Here is a 22,135-nt window from a genome sequence, read left to right as displayed (position 1 = left end):
GTGCAATACCTCTTAGTTTTAGTTTCTCTCATTTTATCTCATTATTATTCATCATTATGGTCATAATTTAATTTTATCACCACTTTGATTAATTTTTATCATTTTGATAGGATGCGAAATTCATAACGTTATGTTGAAACCCATCTTGATCATATTAAAAATCTCTAAAATTAGAATCAAAAGGGTTTTATTTTTTCCTAGTTTCATTTTATAATATCAAAATGTATAATATTAAAAAAGCGAGTTGACCTTCAATATTTTGTATCGTTATTCTGCGCTTTTATTTTATATCATCGTGACTTTTTCAAGACAGATTGTCTAAAGTAACAATGGTAATTTCAAGTTTTTAAGATAACCAGAGAAGGCGTTCCCCATCAAAACAATAGCACTGAAGAGATAAAGTTAATCTACTAACATCATTTTGTAGGCTTCCTTTTTGATGTTATGAAATTCTTTACAATTAAATAATCTAAAGCTTTATTTAATTTTTTTAATTGTATTCCGAAGCAAAGTGTCTTCTGCCAAATATACGAATTCAGAAAATTTTCGTGGAGAGTGCATCTCTCAATCTGATTACTCAAAAACTAATTGTTGAAATAATGCGAAATTTTGCAAATTGTTCGAGAAATGTTTAAAGAACTTTCGAATATCAAAAAATTATAACTGCAGTTATTATTGTTTGAGGTATACATGCCAAAAATAAAGTTGTTTTTGTTTGCTTCGTGTAGTTTTGTTTGGCGAAAATTATTAGCATTAGGATTATGAATTTACAGACATGCGGTATCTGAAAACGATCGATGACTTTTACTTTGTTTAAATTTCTAATTAGTTTTTGAGTAATGAAATTACAAAGTTGCTGTTTTTTACATCAATCCATTACAATCCATTCCAATATGTCTTGATATTTTTCCACTCTATATCAGTAATTCATCTTTCTGTGTGTTGAATAGGTGAAAAGAGCAAACGAAGCGAGCATCCGGCGTCGTCTCGAATTCAATTGAACTATAAAAGATATTCAAGCATAAGAACTGGAATATTAATCAAGACTAACGTAAAAGGAGTGAGTGTAGCTATCTGAAATTAATACCTTCTTCAGTTTCAGTGGTTGACAAGCATATGGTGGGGCCACTTTCAGAACATGCACATTAAATTCGCAAATTACTTTTTGAACGAAGAAAATCGAAATGTCATTAAAATATAACGCATCACCATTGGGAAAGTAGAAATTAAAAACATCAAAACCTATTTGATTGCTGCTGAAAACGTTGAACAACTCAATTGCGTTAGAAAAGGATAAAGTTTCCTTCAGCAATCAAATTAATTTTGTGTTTTTAATCCCGTCCAGAGCCGTTTTTAAGGATGGACCCTGGCCCAGGGTCCCGAGTTCTGATGGGGACTTCGAAAAGTCTGAAATCTCATTGCATTAATTGTTTTTTAAAATTCTAACTCATTTATTATTTATAACTTAAAAGGGCTCCCAGATCCCACTTTTCTTCTCTTTTTTTAAAGTTTTATTCAAAGCTGGGGCCCTCTGTAGCCCATAATATATATGTATATTTTTCTTTCTTACATTGTCGGATGCTTTTCAAAATCTAATCGAAGTGTTTACAAATATAAAATAACTGTTACTCTTCACTTTTCTAACCAAAAGAGCAGTAAAACGCTCTTTCCACTGATGAAAATATCCATACTTTCGTAGCTACCACCCACAGAGTTGTCAAATAGCCTTCTCACTTAACACTGTGAGAATATGTTTTTAGCTTCTTTATATTGGCTTGGGACTTTTTTTTTTCTTCCTAACTTCCGAAATATCAGATATCCACAGAAACACTCTTTTGTCTGATTTTTGGTCATAAATTTCTGGGAAGAAAAAATTTCTGGGGCTGTAAATACGGGGAGGGTCTTGTTAGTATTTCTTTGGGTCACTCTGTCTTGAGATTTCCATAGTTTCATTAAATTGGGCCTCGTTCAATTCAAAATTTTCTTTTTTACAAAATTTAGATATTTTTTCTAATTTATTATAAAAGCTTTTTTTCCTTTAATCATCCTAAATGTTTCAACTAGCCTAATTGTTTAATTTACTTAATTATTGTAGTTAATTTTATTTTGTTATTTTCTAATTCAATCGTAAACGAATCCGCGAACTAGGAATTTCTATATCAAATTTTCGTAAGATATTAAGAAGACATAAATCTTTAACTTTGGAGGTAAGCAAATATTTTTATTATATCAATTTTGGTTGTGGTTAGGGAAAACATGAAAGGTTTGCGCAGCTTTTTTATATATACATTGTGACTTTTTTTGTTTATTTATTTAAATGGCGGGCCACTGTTCAATTCCCTCTTTGACTGGCCGGTCTGCCAAAACTCTTGATTTGGTCTGTTCTGGATGAAATTGAGATAACAAAGTTAATTTTATTTTAATTTTACTTACTGCTAATGGACAGAAACAATATATGATTTTGCTTAATAGAGCATTGAAATCAAATGATCATCAGCTTAACAAATGTTTAAACATGAGAAAAAAATTGTTTAAACCTCCTGTATGACCAAATTTTTCATGTTTCCCCTAAATATGAAATATGTTCAATTTGTAATATTATATTAATTTATTTAGTTAGCTTATGATTTTATTGTTTATTGATCATATTTGTTTCTATTTTTAACTTCTTGATTTTTGTTGTTATTATGCGTTTAAAATTAATAAGGCTTCTCAATTTTTTAATTATTTAGGCTTTTAAATTTCCAAATCAAAGTCGAAACAATTACTTAAAATTGTAAATCGAAATTATATATGAAATTTTGATAGCTTTGTTTTTTATTTTAAACGTGTACATTTAATGTAATAAAATAAAAATAAAATTAAAAAATGAAAAAAAAAATACAAATAAATGACTGAATAAAATAAAAAAATTCGTTGTCATATAATCTTTTAATCAATTTGAAAATTAATAAATTATTTAAAAATAAGTTCGAATTCAGCCGTCTGAATAATACCCATGTGTTAAATGGTGACTGGTGCATGTTAAATCTGTCGGGGTCATAAACTCCTCCAAGTTCTCATAACAATTCAATACCTCTGGGTACTGATCTAGGAGTTCTTTTGTCTTCTAGATAGGTTTTAAAATTTCAAGGTCAAGTAGTTACACATTGGCTCAAAATTGAGTCAGTTTTTCAACGCCGATTATAAAAAAAAAGTTAAAAAAAACTAATAATCAAATTGCATTTTCTTGCTTTCTTCCTAACTCCTTGCATATTTTCTACACACCTTCATAATTTGATGTTTCTGAGTCTTACAGATTTTGAGCTACAAAGCAAAATGTACCGTAAAAAAAAATTGAAAACAATTTTGCAAAAAATCATTTAAAATTGCAAATAACATATACATATATTCAAAATTTATGTATAAAAAAAATTCAAACATTTTAAGCATTACTTGGCTCAGGAGAATAAGTTAGGACAATTAGGCATGAATGACATGCATAAAATAGTGAGAAACAATAATCTCGAAGATACATTTGCAAACATTGACATTTCACTTCGAATTTTTCTGTCACTCATAATGACTAATTGTAGTAGCGAAAGTTCATTCTCCAGACTAAAATTAATAAAAAATGAGTTAAGAAACAATATGACTCAAGAAAGATTGAGTCATTTGTCAATTATGAGCATTGAATATGACGTTTTGTAGGAAATTGATTTTGATGATGTGATAGAAGATTCGCCTCTCAAAAAGCGCGAAAAGTATTGTTACCTTAATTTTTTTTATAAAAATAATGTATATAAGCTTTTATAATTAATTTAAATGTTTTTCACTCTTAAAATAAAATAATTTTTAAAAATTATTCAAAAATAAATTTCCCCTCTCTAAATTTACTCATAAAGAACCCCCAGATAATGACAGGCCCAGGGCCCCTATAAACATAAAAACGGCTCTGATCCCATCAGATTCTTAACGTCAGATTTCGAGATACGTTTTAGCTTTTCTATGCTAAAATATTTATCCAAATGTGTATGCATGTTTGAGAAGGATTCAAAAAATAAATATTAAAGGCGGTGAAGGCAGAACACTTTGTATACATTTTTAAAGTAGACATTGTAGATCTTTTTACTTCGCTTTAGTTACGAAAATATTTTAAATCAAGGTTTGTGCCTTTTGTACAAATATATCACCATGTAAACCATTCTTGAATTGAAAAACATCACCGTTCTTTTTATAGATAACAAATAAAATAAGAATGCTACTCAATTAATTCAAAATATTTTATTTTAATAAATTTCAGCAATGATTATTTTTAAAATTCTGAACATAAATGTGTTAAAGAACTTGTTTCATATTATTCATAGCTTAATCTAAAAATGTTACAAAAGTGTGTTTAATAATAGTCGGACATTTTTTAAAAGCAAAGAAAAAACATTTTAGATATAGAAACGTTTTAATTTTTTCTTCCTCCTAAGAATAACGTTTTTTTTAAAACAAATTAATTATTAAAATACACTATTGGTGGTAAATTCCTGTTCTTTTTCCAAGCATACGAGTATAATACATGATAGTTTTAGTTTCTAACATAAAAGATCTTGATTGTTATGGAAGAATAAATGTAGATAAAGTTCCGTTTTCGTTATATTTTTTTGTATACACCAAGATGTGCATTGCAGTTAGGACACTTGTGATGAATATCAGAGCATGAGTCGATGCACAGCGGTACCCAGAAGAATGGAAAACTAGAAAATTCAAAACAAGTTTTAATTTTATTGATATCTTATATTGATATTGATACGTTTTAATTTTATTGATATCTGTGATACAAACATGTATTTACATGTTTAAAATTACAATATAATCACATTTCAAAATTTTATAATTCAAATTATTTATGAAATGAATAAATATAAAACATTGAATAGTAATATATATCTATATAATTCCTTTGTACATAATTTCCTAAACGACGCGTTGATGCAATATTCCCCTTCAGAGACAGAATTGTTTATTTATTTATTATTGCCACCTACATTTGGAGGCTTGTGTGCTCAATTAAGATTTATAAACCATTATCAAATAGGAGGACAGATAGCACAATATTGAGAAGGACAACATCCTGGGTAATAGCGGGTTTTGAACCCACTACCACCACGTTTGGCATAGCGTTTGGTGGGCGATAACGCTCGGTCAGGGGAGCCCCGACAGAATTGAGTTAGAACCTGTGAGTGATTTAACAAAACGTGAGTGATTTTGAACAAGGAGTGTTGAGTTTTAGCTGCGTTGTTCAACACTACATTTAAAGGGCTGAATAAGGCTGAGTTAGTATCTATAGTGGAGCCATCTGGTGTGAGAGAGTGCCAGAGTGTATCATAAAGTTATTCGGATGAATGTGAAGGTATAATATAGATATGCTGCTTTATGTACTAGAATTAAAGATTTGTGTTTTTATACCACGTCCCGGTCACTGAGTAAAGTGTGACCTGAGCACTAAATGAAAAAAAAAAGGTTTTTCCGAATTGAGAAAAACTGTGTCAAAATAGTTTCGAAACAAATAATAGGGAATTTGAAAACACCATGTATTCAAAATTAAAACAGCATATGTGTGACTGAGATATTGTGCTCGTTGGCTGCAGGCAGGACCTACGGGTTCGTAGTAAAACGCTCCGACCACCGTAGTTGTACACCTCAGTTCAGGGTGAGTTAGGAAGGTTTATTTAGTAGCCGTCCCAAAGACGCATCATGAAATACATTCCATTCACTTGAAAGATATTAAGATTAAGCAAATAATTAAAATAACTGATTTCCCGACATAGCTATTTGGACCATATTCGAATTCGAATATCACAATTATTCAATTATTACAATCCTTTGTACCATCATTGAAATTGGATATTAGCAGCCATTGATGCAATGATGAGTCGTTACGGTGACCACTTTATAAAGGTTTTTAACTCTACCTGGACTCAGCTGAACATATACGGTGGTATTCTACTAAGAACCCGGAGTTCCTGGGTTCGAATCCCATCGGCAGTCCACGAACATCTCTCTCACAATTTCCTCCCTCCCTTTTACTTTTGAAACTATGTATTTTGGTCAAAAATGAATGTATGCTGTTTCAATTTTGATTACATGAGGTTTTCAAATTCGATTATTATTTGTTTCGGAGTTATTTTAACACATTTTTGGTCAGTTTTGAGAAATATCTCGTGACGGTGAAGGATGAGACCTGGGTTTTCAATCGAAGGCGATTGCGAGCTTTTTTTTTTTTTTTAAAAAAAAGCTGCGTGATTGCCATCTTTTATGAAACTGGCACGTCACAGACAGTAAAAATCGTGATACTTTCCTTGTGTTCCTCGTTCCTGAAATTACATTAAGTCTGTTTTATGAATTTAATATTTTTAGATTGAATAATAAGTCTTGAATCTGAATTTTTTAGATGAAATTTATTTTAAACAAAAAAATAATTAAATTTTCCTATTGAAAAAAATATTTGTTAAAATAAAAAAAATTAAAAATATTTTTTTATTTTTTTATTTTCAAAAATGTATTAATAATAAAACATAAAAATAGAGTGAATATTAAACATATTTTTTCTTCGTCTTTTTTTTAAATGTCAGTTTGATATCGCCTTTATAATATTTTTCCTGATATTTAAATGATATCATATTTTAGATTGCATGTCGTCCCCATTTAATTACATATCGGATAATCGCATTAAAATTACATACGATTAACATACGAGTAAAATTTTATGGAACCAAATCATTTTACACGAAACTAATGTAAAATTTCCTCGTCTAATTGCATAGATAAGAGAGACTAAAAAGAAAAAAAATATTTATTTAAAAATAATTTAAAAAAATATTTCACCGAATAGAATGTAATTTCAGTTTTTTCATTAAGAAGATGAGAATACAATGGTGGCTACTTCAACGAGGACTTCCTGTTCATTTACTGCTCTAAACAGATGTTAGGGACATAGTTTAAGAATTTAATCAAATTTTGTCAGCAGTTACACATTGGAATAAACTAAGGGGGATATATCCCTCTTTCTGTCTCTCTAGAGATCTATCTCTCTAGAAGTTTCTCACTTCTTTCACTCATCATTTAGAATGTAGGAAGGAACAGAGTAATTTATTTTGCGATCAAGACTTGTGCCCCTTCCTGGTACGCTATTAGCTTTGATAATAAAATTTTTCATATTCCTTTAAGCGGGGTTGACTGTATTGGATATTTGATCAAGGTACCTACCAAATCAATAATACTATTAAAGCAGCGATCCAAGCAGCTGCCCCATTTTCTGAAGTTGTAGTTGTAACAACGGTGGTATGGCAGACAGGGCAAGTTACTTGTACTGGAGTATCTCCAAAAGGTAATTGCGACACAATCACTACAGGTGGATTAGGATAGCCTGAAAATTAAAGTGAAATTACAAAATGTACGTGAAAATTAAGTGAAGTACAAAAATATTCTATAAGGGAATCTTATAAGATCTCTAATGAATCGTGAAACTCTTAGCAGGCAAAACTGTATTTAAATTTTTGATTCTTTGAGATGTCCAACTTGTGAAGTTGAACTGGATCAGTTGCTCTTCAGCAGTCCATCAATTGTTTGCGTCTTTTGGTTGATAACGTAAACGATGCAGTTTCTCTATTTAGTCTTGTTGCCATTGCCGTCAAATGAATAAATTGTTGTACAATTGAAAGGGAGGTATTTTAACATGTTTTCAAGTTACAACATTTAAATTAGGAACTGATTTGTGTGATAGGAATGCAAGTAAGTATTAATTCAAAGTAAAAAAATTGAGATTGATTCAATAATTATGTGAAACTATGTGACTGTGACTTATGAATAGTGATCAAAATAATTAGTTTAATAAAGCGTAATGCTATTTTGCATATTATACTGAACGCGCTATGCTTTCTCAGAGAAGAAATTTTCTTTACTGCAGTTCAACTCGGAAATAGATAGAATGAATGCAGATTGTGCCGTAGATTGGATTTACTTTTATACAACAATCAAAAATCGATATGTAATTTTTTCTAATATTTAATCGAAATATTAAGGAGAAATTTTTGATTTAAAAAAAATAATCGTGTCTTTAATAAGGGCCCGGTTTACTGATCTAGGGGCCCTGTGCCTTTTAAAAGAGTTGACATGTTTCAGTTAGCATACATGTTTTTTGATCACAATGAATATTAATTTTCCGACAACAGAGAGAAGTAAACAACTTGATATCTTAATTAAGAGTATATCATATAAATTCAAAATTCAATTCAGTTAAATTATGAAAAAAAATACTAAAATTTAATAGAAAGAGTAACAATTTTAGCAACATTGATGAAAATTGTGCAGGATACAAGATATTTATTCGAATTACCTAGCAAACCATCTCTATAATTCTAAAATAAAATCATTTGTAATATTTATTATTTTCATAAAAAAACATTATTTATCAAATTTATTTGAGGTAATAATAATTTTATGAAATTTAAACAACTCGCAATAAAAGTATTTCCCATTTTAAAACCTTTGCATGAAAGTTGACATTATAATATATAAAAAGTCAAAGAAAATTTTGGATGGCTTATAAATTAATGACTAAACTAATTTTGAAAAAATATTTATTTCATCTTATGTAATTTGAGGTGGGGCCCCTCACAAGTTGAGAAATCTGAGCATGTGTTCCGAGCCCTTCCGTAAATAAGTCCTTGGCTTTAATAAAAATAGATTCTATTGTAATTTTTTTTTTTGGAATTTGTGTGATGTTGTAATAGTTACGCAGGAGATATTATGAACGCCGTAAAACAAATAATACAAGATTTTTAAATCTATAACATTTAACAGTGCAATCTATACTGCAAAATCTGTTCATTTTTCTTATCACTTCATTTTTTATCTAATTTAATGCAAACAATGATAATAAGAGGTAAGCGGTTAAAGTACGTTTGGAACGAAAAAAATAAAACACTGTTTTAAAAATAAAAAAAAAATATTTGTGCAACCTCTTTTTTCTATCCTTTCAGAAATCTGTCACATAACCTTATCTTTCATCGAACATTACGGAGTAGGCGTTGATATCGATTTATGTAAAATGTTATGTGTGTAGAATATAATACTGAAGATTAGTTTAACGCAACTATTTAAAAGTAAAATAGTATGAGTAAAGATTTTGTTTCTAGATGTTAAGATATTGAGAGTGCAGTATGAAGTGAAAAATTTATAGTTCTTGTTCGTTTTTAATTGTTATTTTAGTATGCTCAATAAAATATTATTACAGGATAGACAGATAATACTTTAATATCTTAATAATAAAACTTCATTATAAGTATGAACATACATTTAAAGACATACATACTGGTGTGTTCTAAAAATATTCGATATAATAAGAGGGCTCGACCCCCTGCTTGCAATTACTCTCTAACGCCAAATAATTTTTGTTTGCTTCCTGATAAATATTTTATCGTAATTTTATCCGGTTAACATAAAACAGTTTTTTTTTTTACAAAAGTGGAAAATATTCATTTCTATATATGTTACGCTTCCCTACGGACAACATTTCCCTACGGACTCTATTAATATCTATTAGTGAACTTAAATAATTTGCTTAGTAATTATTTCCTAAAATAATATTTAAAGTTTATTGTTATAATAAATTTGGTCAGTTCACTAACCGCAATTTAATATTTTTGCTTACGAAACAGGCTGATATATTAAATACAATTTTGCATGCATCATCACATTGCGCCTGAAACTGATCCTTAAGTTCTAAGTCATTTAACGAATATCTTTAACTATAATTTATATTAGCATATTAATGTAATTTACATTAAAAATGAAAATAATAACGCAAGTTGTATAATGGTTAATGAATTAAGACACCATTTTAAATAAGTTTACCATAAAATGTAGCGTAATAAGGTAATATCGTGGAATTACGTTATAATAAAGATACAGCTCTTTTAAACACTTAATTTAGAAATATTCAAAATCAAAAACTTAATAATAGGAGAGTAAAATAAAAGAAATAAATATTATAGGCAAATTTTCATTTTAAATAAATACAATTTTCTCCTCCAAATAGCACAGCATACAAGAGAAAAATGCATAAAATTGTTTTCTCTTGTATATTACACCATTCCCTCAGAAAATATTTGCAAAAACAAATACTCATTAGACGAATGCTCATGTTGCGCCATCTGTTAACAGTAATGTAATTAATTTTGAGACTTGTCGGAAGTAAAAGAACTAGTTTTCTAAGCAGAATTCAACAAGCAGTACATTTATATCTCCTTCCGTTTTTTAAGTTTATTTTTTTAAATCACCTACCATTTTTGTAACTACCGGTACTTAAAAATAACTTTTAAATTTTTAATGGATATTTTAAAATAAGAAAATACCGTAATACGAGAACAGAAAAAGTGAAATGCCTCAGTTAATAAAACTTTTTAGAATCTTTTCGTTTACTTTTATTTGCTTTTTTTTTTGCTAAATTTATCGTAATAAAATTATTACACCAATTGAGTAAAATACTTTTAAACTACACCATTACATTTGATAAAGCAATTGGGTGACAATGTTTAGTTAAAAGTAGATAACAGGTATAGTCTCATATTATAAAAAGGAATACCAATAAAATACTTACTTTTTTCCATTATCTTTCGTATTTAAGAAGCTGAAAAAAAGAACTATATTTAGTTTTTATATGCGTTATTTAGGAGAGAAATGTTAGAAAAAAAAATTATTAGAAATCTTGCAACGAAACATTTTCTTACCTACTTGTGATATATTAACGAAGTCGGTTTTCTAAGTCGATAAAAATACCTAAATACTTATATTTATTATTTTATAAATCCTGATAATAAAGCACCTAAATAGAATGTCTAAAATATAGATTTTACATTAAAACACTTGTTATTTTAAGCACTTTATCTTTCGCTTACCAGCCCACGTAATTGCTTTTCATTCATTACCGTTTTTTTCCCCTTCTAAACGTCAATATATTCTTCAGAAACACAGAGTATTTTGTTTCCCAAATATATAAATACTGTAGTTTTATGTAAGAATATTTTGTTAATATGTCAATTGCAACGAAATTAACGTTTACCTAGATTTGAAAATTAAAAAAAAATATATTAACTAAAGAGTACAATTTGTGTAACTTTTTTCTTTCCAATGCCCACCTGGAAAATGACCCTTCGTCATACAGGCATCTGAAGGGCAGATTTGTTGGTCACTTTTTCAGGGGCACCATATTAGGTTTGCCAATGTTGCTCTCACAGTAAGGACAGATAATACAGAGAATGAAAGAGCATCCATGCCTTGCCCAGGATTCGAACCCAGAGCCTTTTTGATGCAAGGCCAGTTCCCTCACCCGATCCCTACACAGGCCGGTCGTCCCATTTGTGCAACTGAATATAATCAAATAAATAAGAAGTAGTTTTACGCTTTGCAAAGATATAGACTAATAACAATTCAAATAAGGAAAGGTTTTTATTTTGTTTTTAAGCGTTTTTTTATTTTTAAAATTTTCAATGTAAATGTTAAGATTTATATCTGAAAACATGCAATTTTTTCTCTTTTTATTTATTATTTTTATTTTGCTACTTTTGTTTGTTTAATTTTATAGTTCCATCATATTCAAATTAAGGACTCTAATCATCAGAGTAGTATAACATGAAAAAATAAAGAAACTTCATAAAATGTAAAATAAAAGGCCAGAAAAAAAATTAAGACATGAAAACGGAAAATATCAATTTGAATACCTCAAATATAGAGACAATGAGAAAAAAGAAAGATAATTGTCTTCTGAAAACTAATATGATTTTGGTAAATTAACAATCAAATTATATTTGATTGTTAATTAACCAAAATCGTTACCAAATCACTTTGGTAAAATTACCGAACTTTTCAGTGCTTCCATGGAGTCAGAAACACGATCAATTTTACCATATTCTGGTAGACTTTTCCAACCTTTTTTTCTCTGTGTGTGAGTTTTGTAAGTTTCTTATATATACACTTTTTGAAAGATATTAACGTGCATGACAAAACCAAAATTTATTAACATCAAACTTTCTTTAAGAATATTTTTTAAAAATTATTTTAGTCATTTAAAATGAAATTTCTGTAGTATGAAACGTAATTCAAAAAACCAAACAAACAAGCATCTGGGTATTACGACAATAAAAATTACATCGAAGAAAAAGAATAAATGAATTAACTCTCATCAACTATTTATTATTGTCTGTATCTTTTTATGAAAGATAGTTTCTTAAATATTGTTCAAGTTTCTATAAAGTTATAGAGATTTGGTGGCAAAGCAAATGAGCCTGAGCTGTTGTTTATTTAAAAATAATATGTTAATTTAATACGTAATACATATGGAATGTTATGTTCTTCAACCAAATCTTTATATTCAAAATTTTTATCGAATTTAAAGCATATTGGAACAGAATTATTAAAATTTTTATTCGAGTTAAATGGGAAATAAATTATTTATACTCATCCGAATTAATAAAACGTAAAGTAATGATAATAAATGCTATGATTTTTATATTTTATGATTATTGCATTAAGAATAATTGTTTTCTTTTAAAATAAGAATAATGAATTTAATATTAGATTGAAGTGTCATGATATTAAGCTGTAAACAAAGATAGAAACTAACCTCACTTACTTCGAATTGGCAAAAACAAATGATTTATTTTTGTCAGATGGGCATATCTTTACACATTTTTATCTAAGACTGATAAATGATTTTTTCTAAGTTAAGGTGAAATACGATTGTGTGTATCTCAAGAATATTTCTCTCAATAACTACATATTAGCAACTAAATGAAACCAGATTACTAACCTTTGTAAAATCAGTCTTCACTCTACCTCAACTAGATTAATTGGAGTGACTAGACTTTAGCCATATATCTATATATATATATATATAATCTTCGTTTCGGGCTAATAAAAAGCACTCTATCATGGTTAGTAATGTGTAATACTTTAGCCGTATATTTATTTATAATCTGTGTTTTGAGTTAGGGAGTCAGTAAAAAACATTCTTTCTTAAAGTGAAATACTTTAGCCGCGTATCTATATATAATCTATGTTTTTTACTAATAAAAAGCACTCTATCTTAATGTGTAAAACTTCAGACGTATGTCTATAGATTATCTACGTTTTGAGTTTATAAAAAGCACTCTTTCTTAAACACTTTTTCGTTGTTTTTTTCCTTTTCTTTTAATTTACTGGGCTGTTCTACCCCCTGCTAGCTGTCACTCATAAAACACGGAAAAAAATTCTGGTAAAATTATTTTACTGTATGACATATTTGGTAATAGGAGACATAAGTTAGGTTAATAAAGCCGAAATATACAGTATTTAAAACATTCATTTGGTAATTTTTCTGTCCATTTGGTAACGGTTTAGCGGAAATTCTGATTTTAAAAATTATAGTTCTTAATGCCACACATTTAGTAAAAATACAAAACTGAAAAACAAATTTATGGTTTTAATGGCCAATTTTAATGGCCATATTTAATCATAGATTTAAAAACCATATTTTATTGTTGATTTTATCAAAATCGTAGTGAAAGAGCTCTGGTAAAAGTTATCGAGATTTTTGGACTTTTATAGAGCCAGAAACACGTTAAATTTTACCATATTCTAGTAGTTTTTAACACATTTTTTTCTCAGTGTGATAGCGCAAATTTTTTAGTTTGCTTTAAGCCGTTTAAATCCAAAATATTTCGTACTTTGTTTATACTTTATTTTAAATATATTAGAGGTTGCGTAACATCTTTTATACACCTAGTTTCTGCTTCAGCTTACATGGCTCTTCAACCCTTAAATGTAGAAAAAAATTTAACTTGGGCATCAGTTTATTCAAAAATTAACGTCTGAATTTTCATATCAGAATGCTTAAATATTTCTCCTAAATTCCACAAAATTTCATAGTTTTTTTAAAAAATAGTTTTTGCGTTTTCAGACTAAGAATTGCGATCAATGAAATCTTTTAAACAGCATAAACGGTACTAATTTTTTTTAATAAAAAATAAATACTTTTTCTAACAATTCCCTCTTTTTGGCAGTCTGTGTATATTTTGAATTTCTGCATGTTTCAAGTGTTTTAGAGCAAGTTAAACTGTGTTGTAAAAAAACAATCAAAATGGATTATAAAAATGTGCAAAAATGTTACTATTTAATATTATAAAAATGTGCAAAATGTTATTAATTATTTCTATTGATATATCTTCGAAAAAGAAATACAATAATTTCAAAGTTTTTGTTCTTATAGGCATTTTTTCTTCAAAAGAAATTAATTGCAAACTGCTCTTTTGATCATCAATTATTTTATAATCAGCTAAGGAGGCTTCGCTGAGTAAAGTATCTAATTATTATAATTCTATTTAAGTGCATTTTGTTAAAGCTAACATTAAAAAAAAATAAGGATTACCTGCATTTTATTAATAATCAACTGTATTTGAAAAAAATTTAAACTTCGAAATAATGTGACACAATTAGAAGAAATAACTGAGAAATAAATTTAACTTGTTGTTGTTGTTGTCGTCGTCGACCATTAAGGCAGAGAAGGTGCGACAGTACTTGTTTCTCAATGGTGCCATCTATGGTCAAGAATTCGACTTTGCCACATCCATACGTCATACCCGTTTTTTAGGGTGGACCCATTCACACTTCCATTCATTCATCCACAGATCGTAATTTTGACCTGAACCAGAGAACGATCAATCTCCAATTCAGTACCCCCAGAGGTACAATTTGTCATGGGAACTTGGAGGGCTTTGTGACCCGACAAATTTAGCGTGCACCAGTCACCATTTACTACACGGGGAGTCTTCAGCCGGATGGATTCGTACTCGTATTTTCATGAACATGAGTCCAGCGCCTGCCAACTAGGCTATCCCAGCCTAATACATTTTACTCGTTAACATAAATAATGATAGCTTCATAACGTTATTTACAGTTGAAATATGAAGTGGTTTTTAATTTCTCTTGAATTAGTTTTATTATTTTTTTATATAAATGTCAATCTAAGTATTAAGATTTAGATCTGGAAATATAAAATCTCTCTCTTTCAGTTATTTTCAGCATTAACTAAAACACGAGCTTATAAAATAAACACCTCGAGAAAGATAAATAAATGGTCATTATATGGAAAAATAGTCATTATTTGAATTTTTTTTAAAATGTTTAAAAATATTCACGAAGAAAGCACTTAAAATTATAGTAATTTTCGAAAAGAATTGTTTCACAGTTTTAATTCTCGTGTTTAACTATAAATTAAGAACAGGAATTTTTAAATTTAAAACTTGTAATTTTTTTCGACAAGTTCGCAGTTCATTTCTCAAAGAAATTGTTAATTCTTTTTTTATTCTATCAACTCACAGTACATTTTTTTACACATCTTTGTAATTTCAAATTTCTGAATGTTATAGTTTTGCACAGTTAAGAAAATGTAACGTAAAATCGACCACGGTTTGTTAGTAGAGATAGATGATACAATGACATAGTTTTGTTTGACACAATAGATATTGACTCGAGTGAAGATATATTGTATGATTATTAACACACCAGGGTTTTTTTTCCTTCTTTTTGCTGACATGATTTGTTTGTTCCTCATTCGAAAACAAAATTAATCCAAACAAAATTCTATGCATGGAAGTAGCTAAAAAGCAATAATTCCAATAGGAAAAAATTCTTTTAGAATTAAATGAGTCATTCACTGCACACATTAAATGAATTCATAAAACAGAATGTAGAAAGCGCGACAAAAATGTACATTATTTTTCAAATTTCCTCTAATAATGAATTTTTTTATAAAAATTTTGTTGTTTAAACTTTTCTCTGTTAGCACAATTATTCTAAATGGAAAAAGCTATGACAAATCGAAGAGTTTTGACACTAAGAAAAAAATCTAGTAAAATTACTGTACTGTATGGTAAACATTTTTGGTAAAAAAAAAATAAATAAATAAACCAGAATTCTGATTAGTGAAACCAAAATTATTATGGTATTTAAACCATTCATTTGATAATTTTTCCATTCATATGGTAATGATTTGCTGTAAATTCTGGCTTTCAAAATTATAGTCTTATTACCACACATTTTAAGAAATACAAAACTGAAAAGGAAATTTAACCGAAAAAAATGGTTTTTATGGCACGCTCTAAGGTTTCATGCAACCGACAGACTATTCCAACCTTCAACTATCAAATGAAGTTACGATTAAGTTAACATGTGTTATATACTAGTGAATCGATATTTAATAATTGTAGTGGTAGTTACGCCACAACTTACAAAATATTACCACGTTTTCTAAATTTTGTGACATATATGAAATCACATTTTATTAATTTTATCAAAATTATTGCTAAAGCGTTTCGGTAAAAATTACAGAGTTTTTTTGTTCTCATAGACGCAGAAACACAGTAAATTTGACCATATTCTAGAAGTTTAAACCATATTTTCCTCCGTGCCTTTAAACTTAAGAAGTGAAAATAATCGATTTGCCAGTGAATGGCTCATAAATATCTAGAGTTTAATAGTCTAAAAAACAATAAATAAAGAAATTTAGAATGTATCTTCGTTTTTAGTTTTATTAATTAATTTTTACTTCCATGAAGTTCAGTTGAAGTTGGCAACAACTAAATTCAACAAGGCCTCTGGGCGGACATTATGTCATGAAAGAGAACAAAATCATAGGTATTTTAAATAGAACTATTGTGTCTACTTCATATTATGTTTGATGTAGCACGTTTAATTATGATGAGATGTGAATGGCTATAACTGGATTTAACCTTGAGAGTTTTTCAATGCCACTTAATAGTTTCTAGTGTATATTTTTGAGCAATCTTTTGTAAATTTCCATGAAATGTGAGGGCATGCAGACAATTACTTTGATTTTTTTTCTTTCGAATCTTTTCATAAATAGTTTAAAATAAGTAGATAGTGTTAATACAGCAACAGACAAAATCGTCTGTGGCTGTATTAGAATTATTACAAATCACAGTTAAAATTTTTAACTTTTGTATCGTTTTAACGATTCATTTTTACTGTTCATTGTTAGATAATCCATGGTCATTAGTTAAATACCTTTATAAGAATTTTGATTCATTACATGTTTCTCTGAAAATTTTTTTAAAGACGTTGCCTAATCCGGGAAAGCATAGATTTTCACAACATCGTTTGACTCTGTATTAGAGTTATTATACGCTCAATCCACAAAAAAGTGAACATGAGTATGGAAATTTAAACTCCCTAAAATATGGTTTAAACCTTTCACATTACTCTAAACGTGTTTATATTTTAATGAAAAAGAATGCATTTTTGTCATTAGCCTGCTAATTTTACTTTTATAAAGTGACACTTCCCTGTATAAAATCGTTATGTTTCATGGTTTCGAACAGCTGAACAAATAATTCTGTAAATTTCTAAACTTATGTGTATAATCTGACATCTATTATTGAGATTTAAACTCTCTTAAATATATTTTAATGAAAAAGGAATGACATTTTTGTAATTAGCTCGCTAATTTTAAATTATAAAGTGGCACTTTGTCTCTTTGAAATCTTTATGTTTCATGGTTTCGAACAGCTGAACAAATAATTCTATAAATCCCTAAACTTATGTGTATAATCAGACATCTATTATTGAGATTTTTTGCTGGCTGAAAAGTGTTCACCAATATTCGTTTCAAAACATAAGCATATTTAATATTATTCTTAATTATTGTCACACGCGCAACAAAAAGTCACATTTATATCACCGCAGAAAAATTTCTTTGAGTGTGAGTTTTGAAACTTAATGTTTAAAAATAGTTTAAGGCCTTTTGAATTACAAACACAAAAAAATTATTTAATATTTTAATTATAGTTATTAAGCGATGCGGGTGAGACATGCATTCGACATACCAGCGACATCTTTTTAAATTGAGCGAAAATTTAATATAAATAAATTATTTACTAAATTTATGTAAAATAATATGCTGAATAACACGCCGATGGCATCAATAACTATGCCCTTTGAGTTACTTGTGTCAACCCTAGTTAATAAATCACAGAGTCTCATTCGAACATGTGAAATTGAGTACATTCAGTTTGGATTAAGGTGCAGCTTTTATATATTTGCAAATAATGTATGATTCTATAAATAAATTGGAAAAAAAAATTCTATTGAAACTGAAATGAAAAAACAAGAATTTTTTTTAATGTATTTGCATAATTGTGTTATTTTATAGCATTTTTTTTTTTTTTTACTTTTTAAAATAAATAGATTATATTCCCTTTTTACTATAAATATAAAAAACGAAACCATAAGAAAATAAAAATCATTGAAACAGTTATTCAAATATTTATGAGGTTATCATAAAATGTATAGTTTGAAATAAAACAAAATTTAACATAACCTTTCTCTAAGATAAAAAATTTCAAAACATTTCAACAATAAATATTAAAATTTTTTTAAATATATATTTTTGGAATTTTAGTGTTATATAATTATTTAACATATACTATATACATATAATAGTTATATGTATATATAACTTACACACTGTATATATAACTTACAATTACAGTCAAACCCCGCTACAGTGAACCTTCCAGGGACCAAAATTTCGGTTCACTATAACCGAGGGTTCACTATATCCGTAATGCAAACAATCTTAACTAATTTTTCCGAGCCTTTCCCTTTTATTGCACATCATTTAAATAAATGTCGAATAAAAAGAAATACAAAAATGATTAAAAAACAATATGTAGTAACAAAAAATGTGTTAACTTTTATTTTAACTTACTCTTCGTCTTGCGTACAAAAAATTTAGAGATGGGAAATTGTGATAGCACTTAGCAAACAATTAAAAAACGCTTATTTCTACATTCCACGTAATAGATGGTTTTAAAAATCGGTATATGCGGTTTATGTCGAAATTTCAAAATTACCAAAAATTGAAGAAGAAAAAATCAATCGAAGACAGAAAAAAGTTCACAATACCCGATTTCCTCTCTTCTTTTAGTTCACTATATCCACAAAAAATAATATTATGTGTGTATAGAAGTATAGCAAGGTACGGGCGGAGCGAACATTTCGTTCACTATATCCGGGAATTCACTATAAACCATGCTCACTATAACGGGGTTAGACTGTATTTCATTTCAGAAACATCATGAAATCTTCGGGAAAAGATTAAAGAAAACCCTTTTTTTATGCAGATTATCGACAAAAGAAACAAAGCAGGGGGGGGGGGGGGTAAAAACAGCAGCAGTACAACCAAGAAGGAAAAACAAAACAACAGTCAGTTTGTTAGGGATTAAATTAGTTTGAATTGCTTTACTGCCTATCTGTTCTGATTTTGTAGAAAGAAATGGATTTTCAATGGATATAGAGCAGTGGTTCCCAACCTTTTGTGAACCATCGCCCCCCTCTTGGGGTTGGCTGACACATATCGCCCCTTTCTCTTTTTGCTCAAAAAACCATTCATTGTTGCTTGTGAGCAACCAAACACTGAAAATATGCTATGTTATTTGATTTTAATTTAAATTGTAATGGAAATAAGGAGGCACATTTATCCTGTCATTTTTATTAATTAAAAAAAAATTTGCATCTTTTTTTTCGAAAAGGAAATGATATTTAAAACGGAATAATAAAAACAAAAGTACATTTTTTTAAATTCATATTTTAATGTAATAAAAAAAAGTTAAAACGTTAACAACTAAAATTTGAGAAAAAAAATGAAAAGGGAGAAAGTACATTTTTACCTGTGCCCTGTGCTTGGTGTCAGGTTTAATGCTCGTCAGATTTAAAGGCGGATCTCCTTTGAAGCAAATGTACAACCTATCTCTTTGCTTTGTGAGCAGCTGGAAGACAGAACTAAATCCTCTCTCCACTAAATATGTTGACGGGAACGAGATGAGAAGCGGCTCAGTTTGTTTCCACAATTGTGGATAAGTGTCCATAAGCTTTACCCAAGCTAACTCGTAACCGTATTTTTTAAAGACGACTTAAGCCTCACAGTCATACTTCAAATCTGAAATCTTAGTCTACAAAGAGGAAGTGAGCTTATCCACAACTTCAAAAGAGAAGGGATCGAAAATCCAATCCGGAATTTCTAATTTCATCAAATCTTTAAATCTTGTAACTGATCAAGGTGATCAGTAAAAATTAAGATTTTATTTTCGAGAATCTCGATATCTGCCATTGAACACTTTTTAAGAGTTGGAAATTGCATTAGCTCTTTGCGACCAATGTTTGACTTGTAGATATCAAACTTGGCGATGAATGAAGATATGATTCCCTTAGCCTTGATAATGTTCATTTTATTTCCTTGAAGTTTTTCGTTGATTTACTTCATTTTTTCAAAACTATCAGTGAAGTACGTAGCTTCCAACTTGTTTTGCTTCAAACTCTCACTTAAAACAGGATCAGTGGTGTCGAGAAACTCGGTAACCGAATCCATCAATTCGAAGAAACGGCTCAGTTTCCTTTTGAAAGCCATCTCACAGTTGCATGTAGGAGCAGGAATTCAAAATCTTCATCATTTTCATGGCAAAATTCTCGAAACAAACGGTTATTAGGAGAATTAGCTTTTATTTTACTGATGCCAAAGATAACCAATTTTTCGCAGCCAAAAGTTGACGATGACTGACATAATGAATGGTGAGATAACTTCTGGTACTTTTTTTTTAAGGTGACCCAGAAACCCAGTATGACAACCAGACATGGTTGAAGCACCATCTGTTGTACAAACACTAACATTTGTGAGGGGAATTTTGTTTTACCTCAAAATAATCTTTGACCAATTTAAAAATCGACGATCCTTTTGTATCTGTGTTCAAAGTTCTCGTAAACAACATTTCCTCGTTAATCTCCTTACTCTCATTTATGAATCTCACGTAAGCTAAAACAGCTTTGTTATCTATCACAGTTGATTCCAAGAGTGGCGCTAGACTTAGCCCGACAGGGGGTCAGCAATGCCCCGACAGGGGGGCTAAGATAATTTTGAAAATAAGCAATAATTTTTAATATACGAAAAATAATTAATATGACATAGACATATTTGTTCTGTCATGATTCAAATATTAACAAAGAAAAAATATAAAAGTGATATCTGAATAAATAAACAATATATGCACATCCATCATAAGATTCTACACTGTTCTCAATTAAATATTCTACTCAAACAATGCAACTCAAACAATAAAAAATTTATGCACAACTAGAAAAAATTCCAAAAATTCGAGCTTACTACTACTAATATTTAATTCCGTAGCCTTGTAATTTTGAACCTAATCCAGCAGACAAGAGAACTCCAGGATCAAGTACTGGAAGAAATTTTTGCATTCGTGGAGGACGTTTTGATAGCCCGCATTTGAGTTACATGGAGAGGAAAACCACGAAATCCTCCTACGGTTAGTCTGATACCAAGGGAACTCTAAGAAATGATCCGCTTACCACTGAGGATATTTCACGTCAGCACTGTGGTCGATAAAAGCCGGGTGTGGAATTCATATCACTCAGCCATCACTGGGATTCGAACTCGGTGCACCTCATTCGGAGGAGAATGCTCTATCCCTTGAGTCCAACTTTATTGAGTAATAACTCTGCGGCAGGTACCAATTTTATTGATTTACTTAAATTTAATCACCTTCAAAATGTAAATGGTAATTCAATCATAATTTTTGTAGAAAAAAAGGGAAATAAACCATTTTTCCTCTAAACCTGCAATGAATGCAGAAGCAACCACGAGGGTTAGTGAGCAAAATGAACAGGTAGCGGAGCCTTCCAGTTCTTTAAATAATTGTTAAATTACTAGTTAGTAACATGCATACTTAAAAAAATACGAAAAACATTTTTCAGTATTAAGAAATAATAATTAAAAACTGCCATCAGGTGGAATAGAGCCCCCGATCTCACAGTTTTGTGTTAGATTTCATAATCATCAGCCCCAAATATACAAACCTGCCTTGCGGATATTTTTTAAAATTTTTTTTTAAATTCAATAAATTAAGTCATTTGGATACTTAACATTCTTGAAAAATGCTTTCCAAATTGATCAGTTCATTTAGAAGTAAACCATAATTCGGCTTATCTTATTCATTTTCAGCTTTTGTAAACTGCAGCATACACCAAAAATTATTCA

General features: G+C 29.1%; 1 protein-coding gene across 4 annotated transcripts; it reads right to left on the bottom strand.

The window, feature by feature from the left end:
* Nucleotides 1–4,248: 4,248 nt before the first annotated feature.
* Nucleotides 4,249–20,495, bottom strand: LOC107441147 (lipopolysaccharide-induced tumor necrosis factor-alpha factor homolog). 4 transcript variants are annotated; one of them, XR_015432518.1, is made up of 4 exons: nucleotides 19,747–20,495; nucleotides 10,631–10,660; nucleotides 7,237–7,396; nucleotides 4,249–4,724 (listed from the first exon to the last, which is right to left on the bottom strand). XR_015432518.1 is itself a non-coding variant. In XM_043052462.3 (4 exons), exons 2-4 carry the CDS (start codon nucleotides 10,638–10,640, stop codon nucleotides 4,622–4,624), a joined length of 273 nt encoding a protein of 90 aa, XP_042908396.1. In that variant the 5' UTR covers nucleotides 10,641–10,660; nucleotides 19,755–20,007; the 3' UTR covers nucleotides 4,249–4,621. The 4 variants fall into 4 exon arrangements, 3 of the variants coding, with proteins under 3 accessions (XP_042908396.1, XP_015909785.1, XP_087015323.1); XM_043052462.3 differs by having other exon boundaries at nucleotides 19,755–20,007; XM_016054299.4 differs by lacking the exon at nucleotides 19,747–20,495 and adding an exon at nucleotides 12,662–12,789.
* Between the last annotated feature and the right edge of the window lie 1,640 nt (nucleotides 20,496–22,135).

This window comes from Parasteatoda tepidariorum, chromosome 1, assembly GCF_982258835.1.
Source record: "Parasteatoda tepidariorum strain Cologne lab strain chromosome 1, Ptep-v5.0, whole genome shotgun sequence".
In the NCBI taxonomy this organism is placed as follows: Eukaryota; Metazoa; Arthropoda; class Arachnida; order Araneae; family Theridiidae; genus Parasteatoda; species Parasteatoda tepidariorum.
The sequence above is the reverse complement of the archived record's forward strand: the minus strand, read 5'-3'. Positions and strand labels throughout refer to the sequence as shown.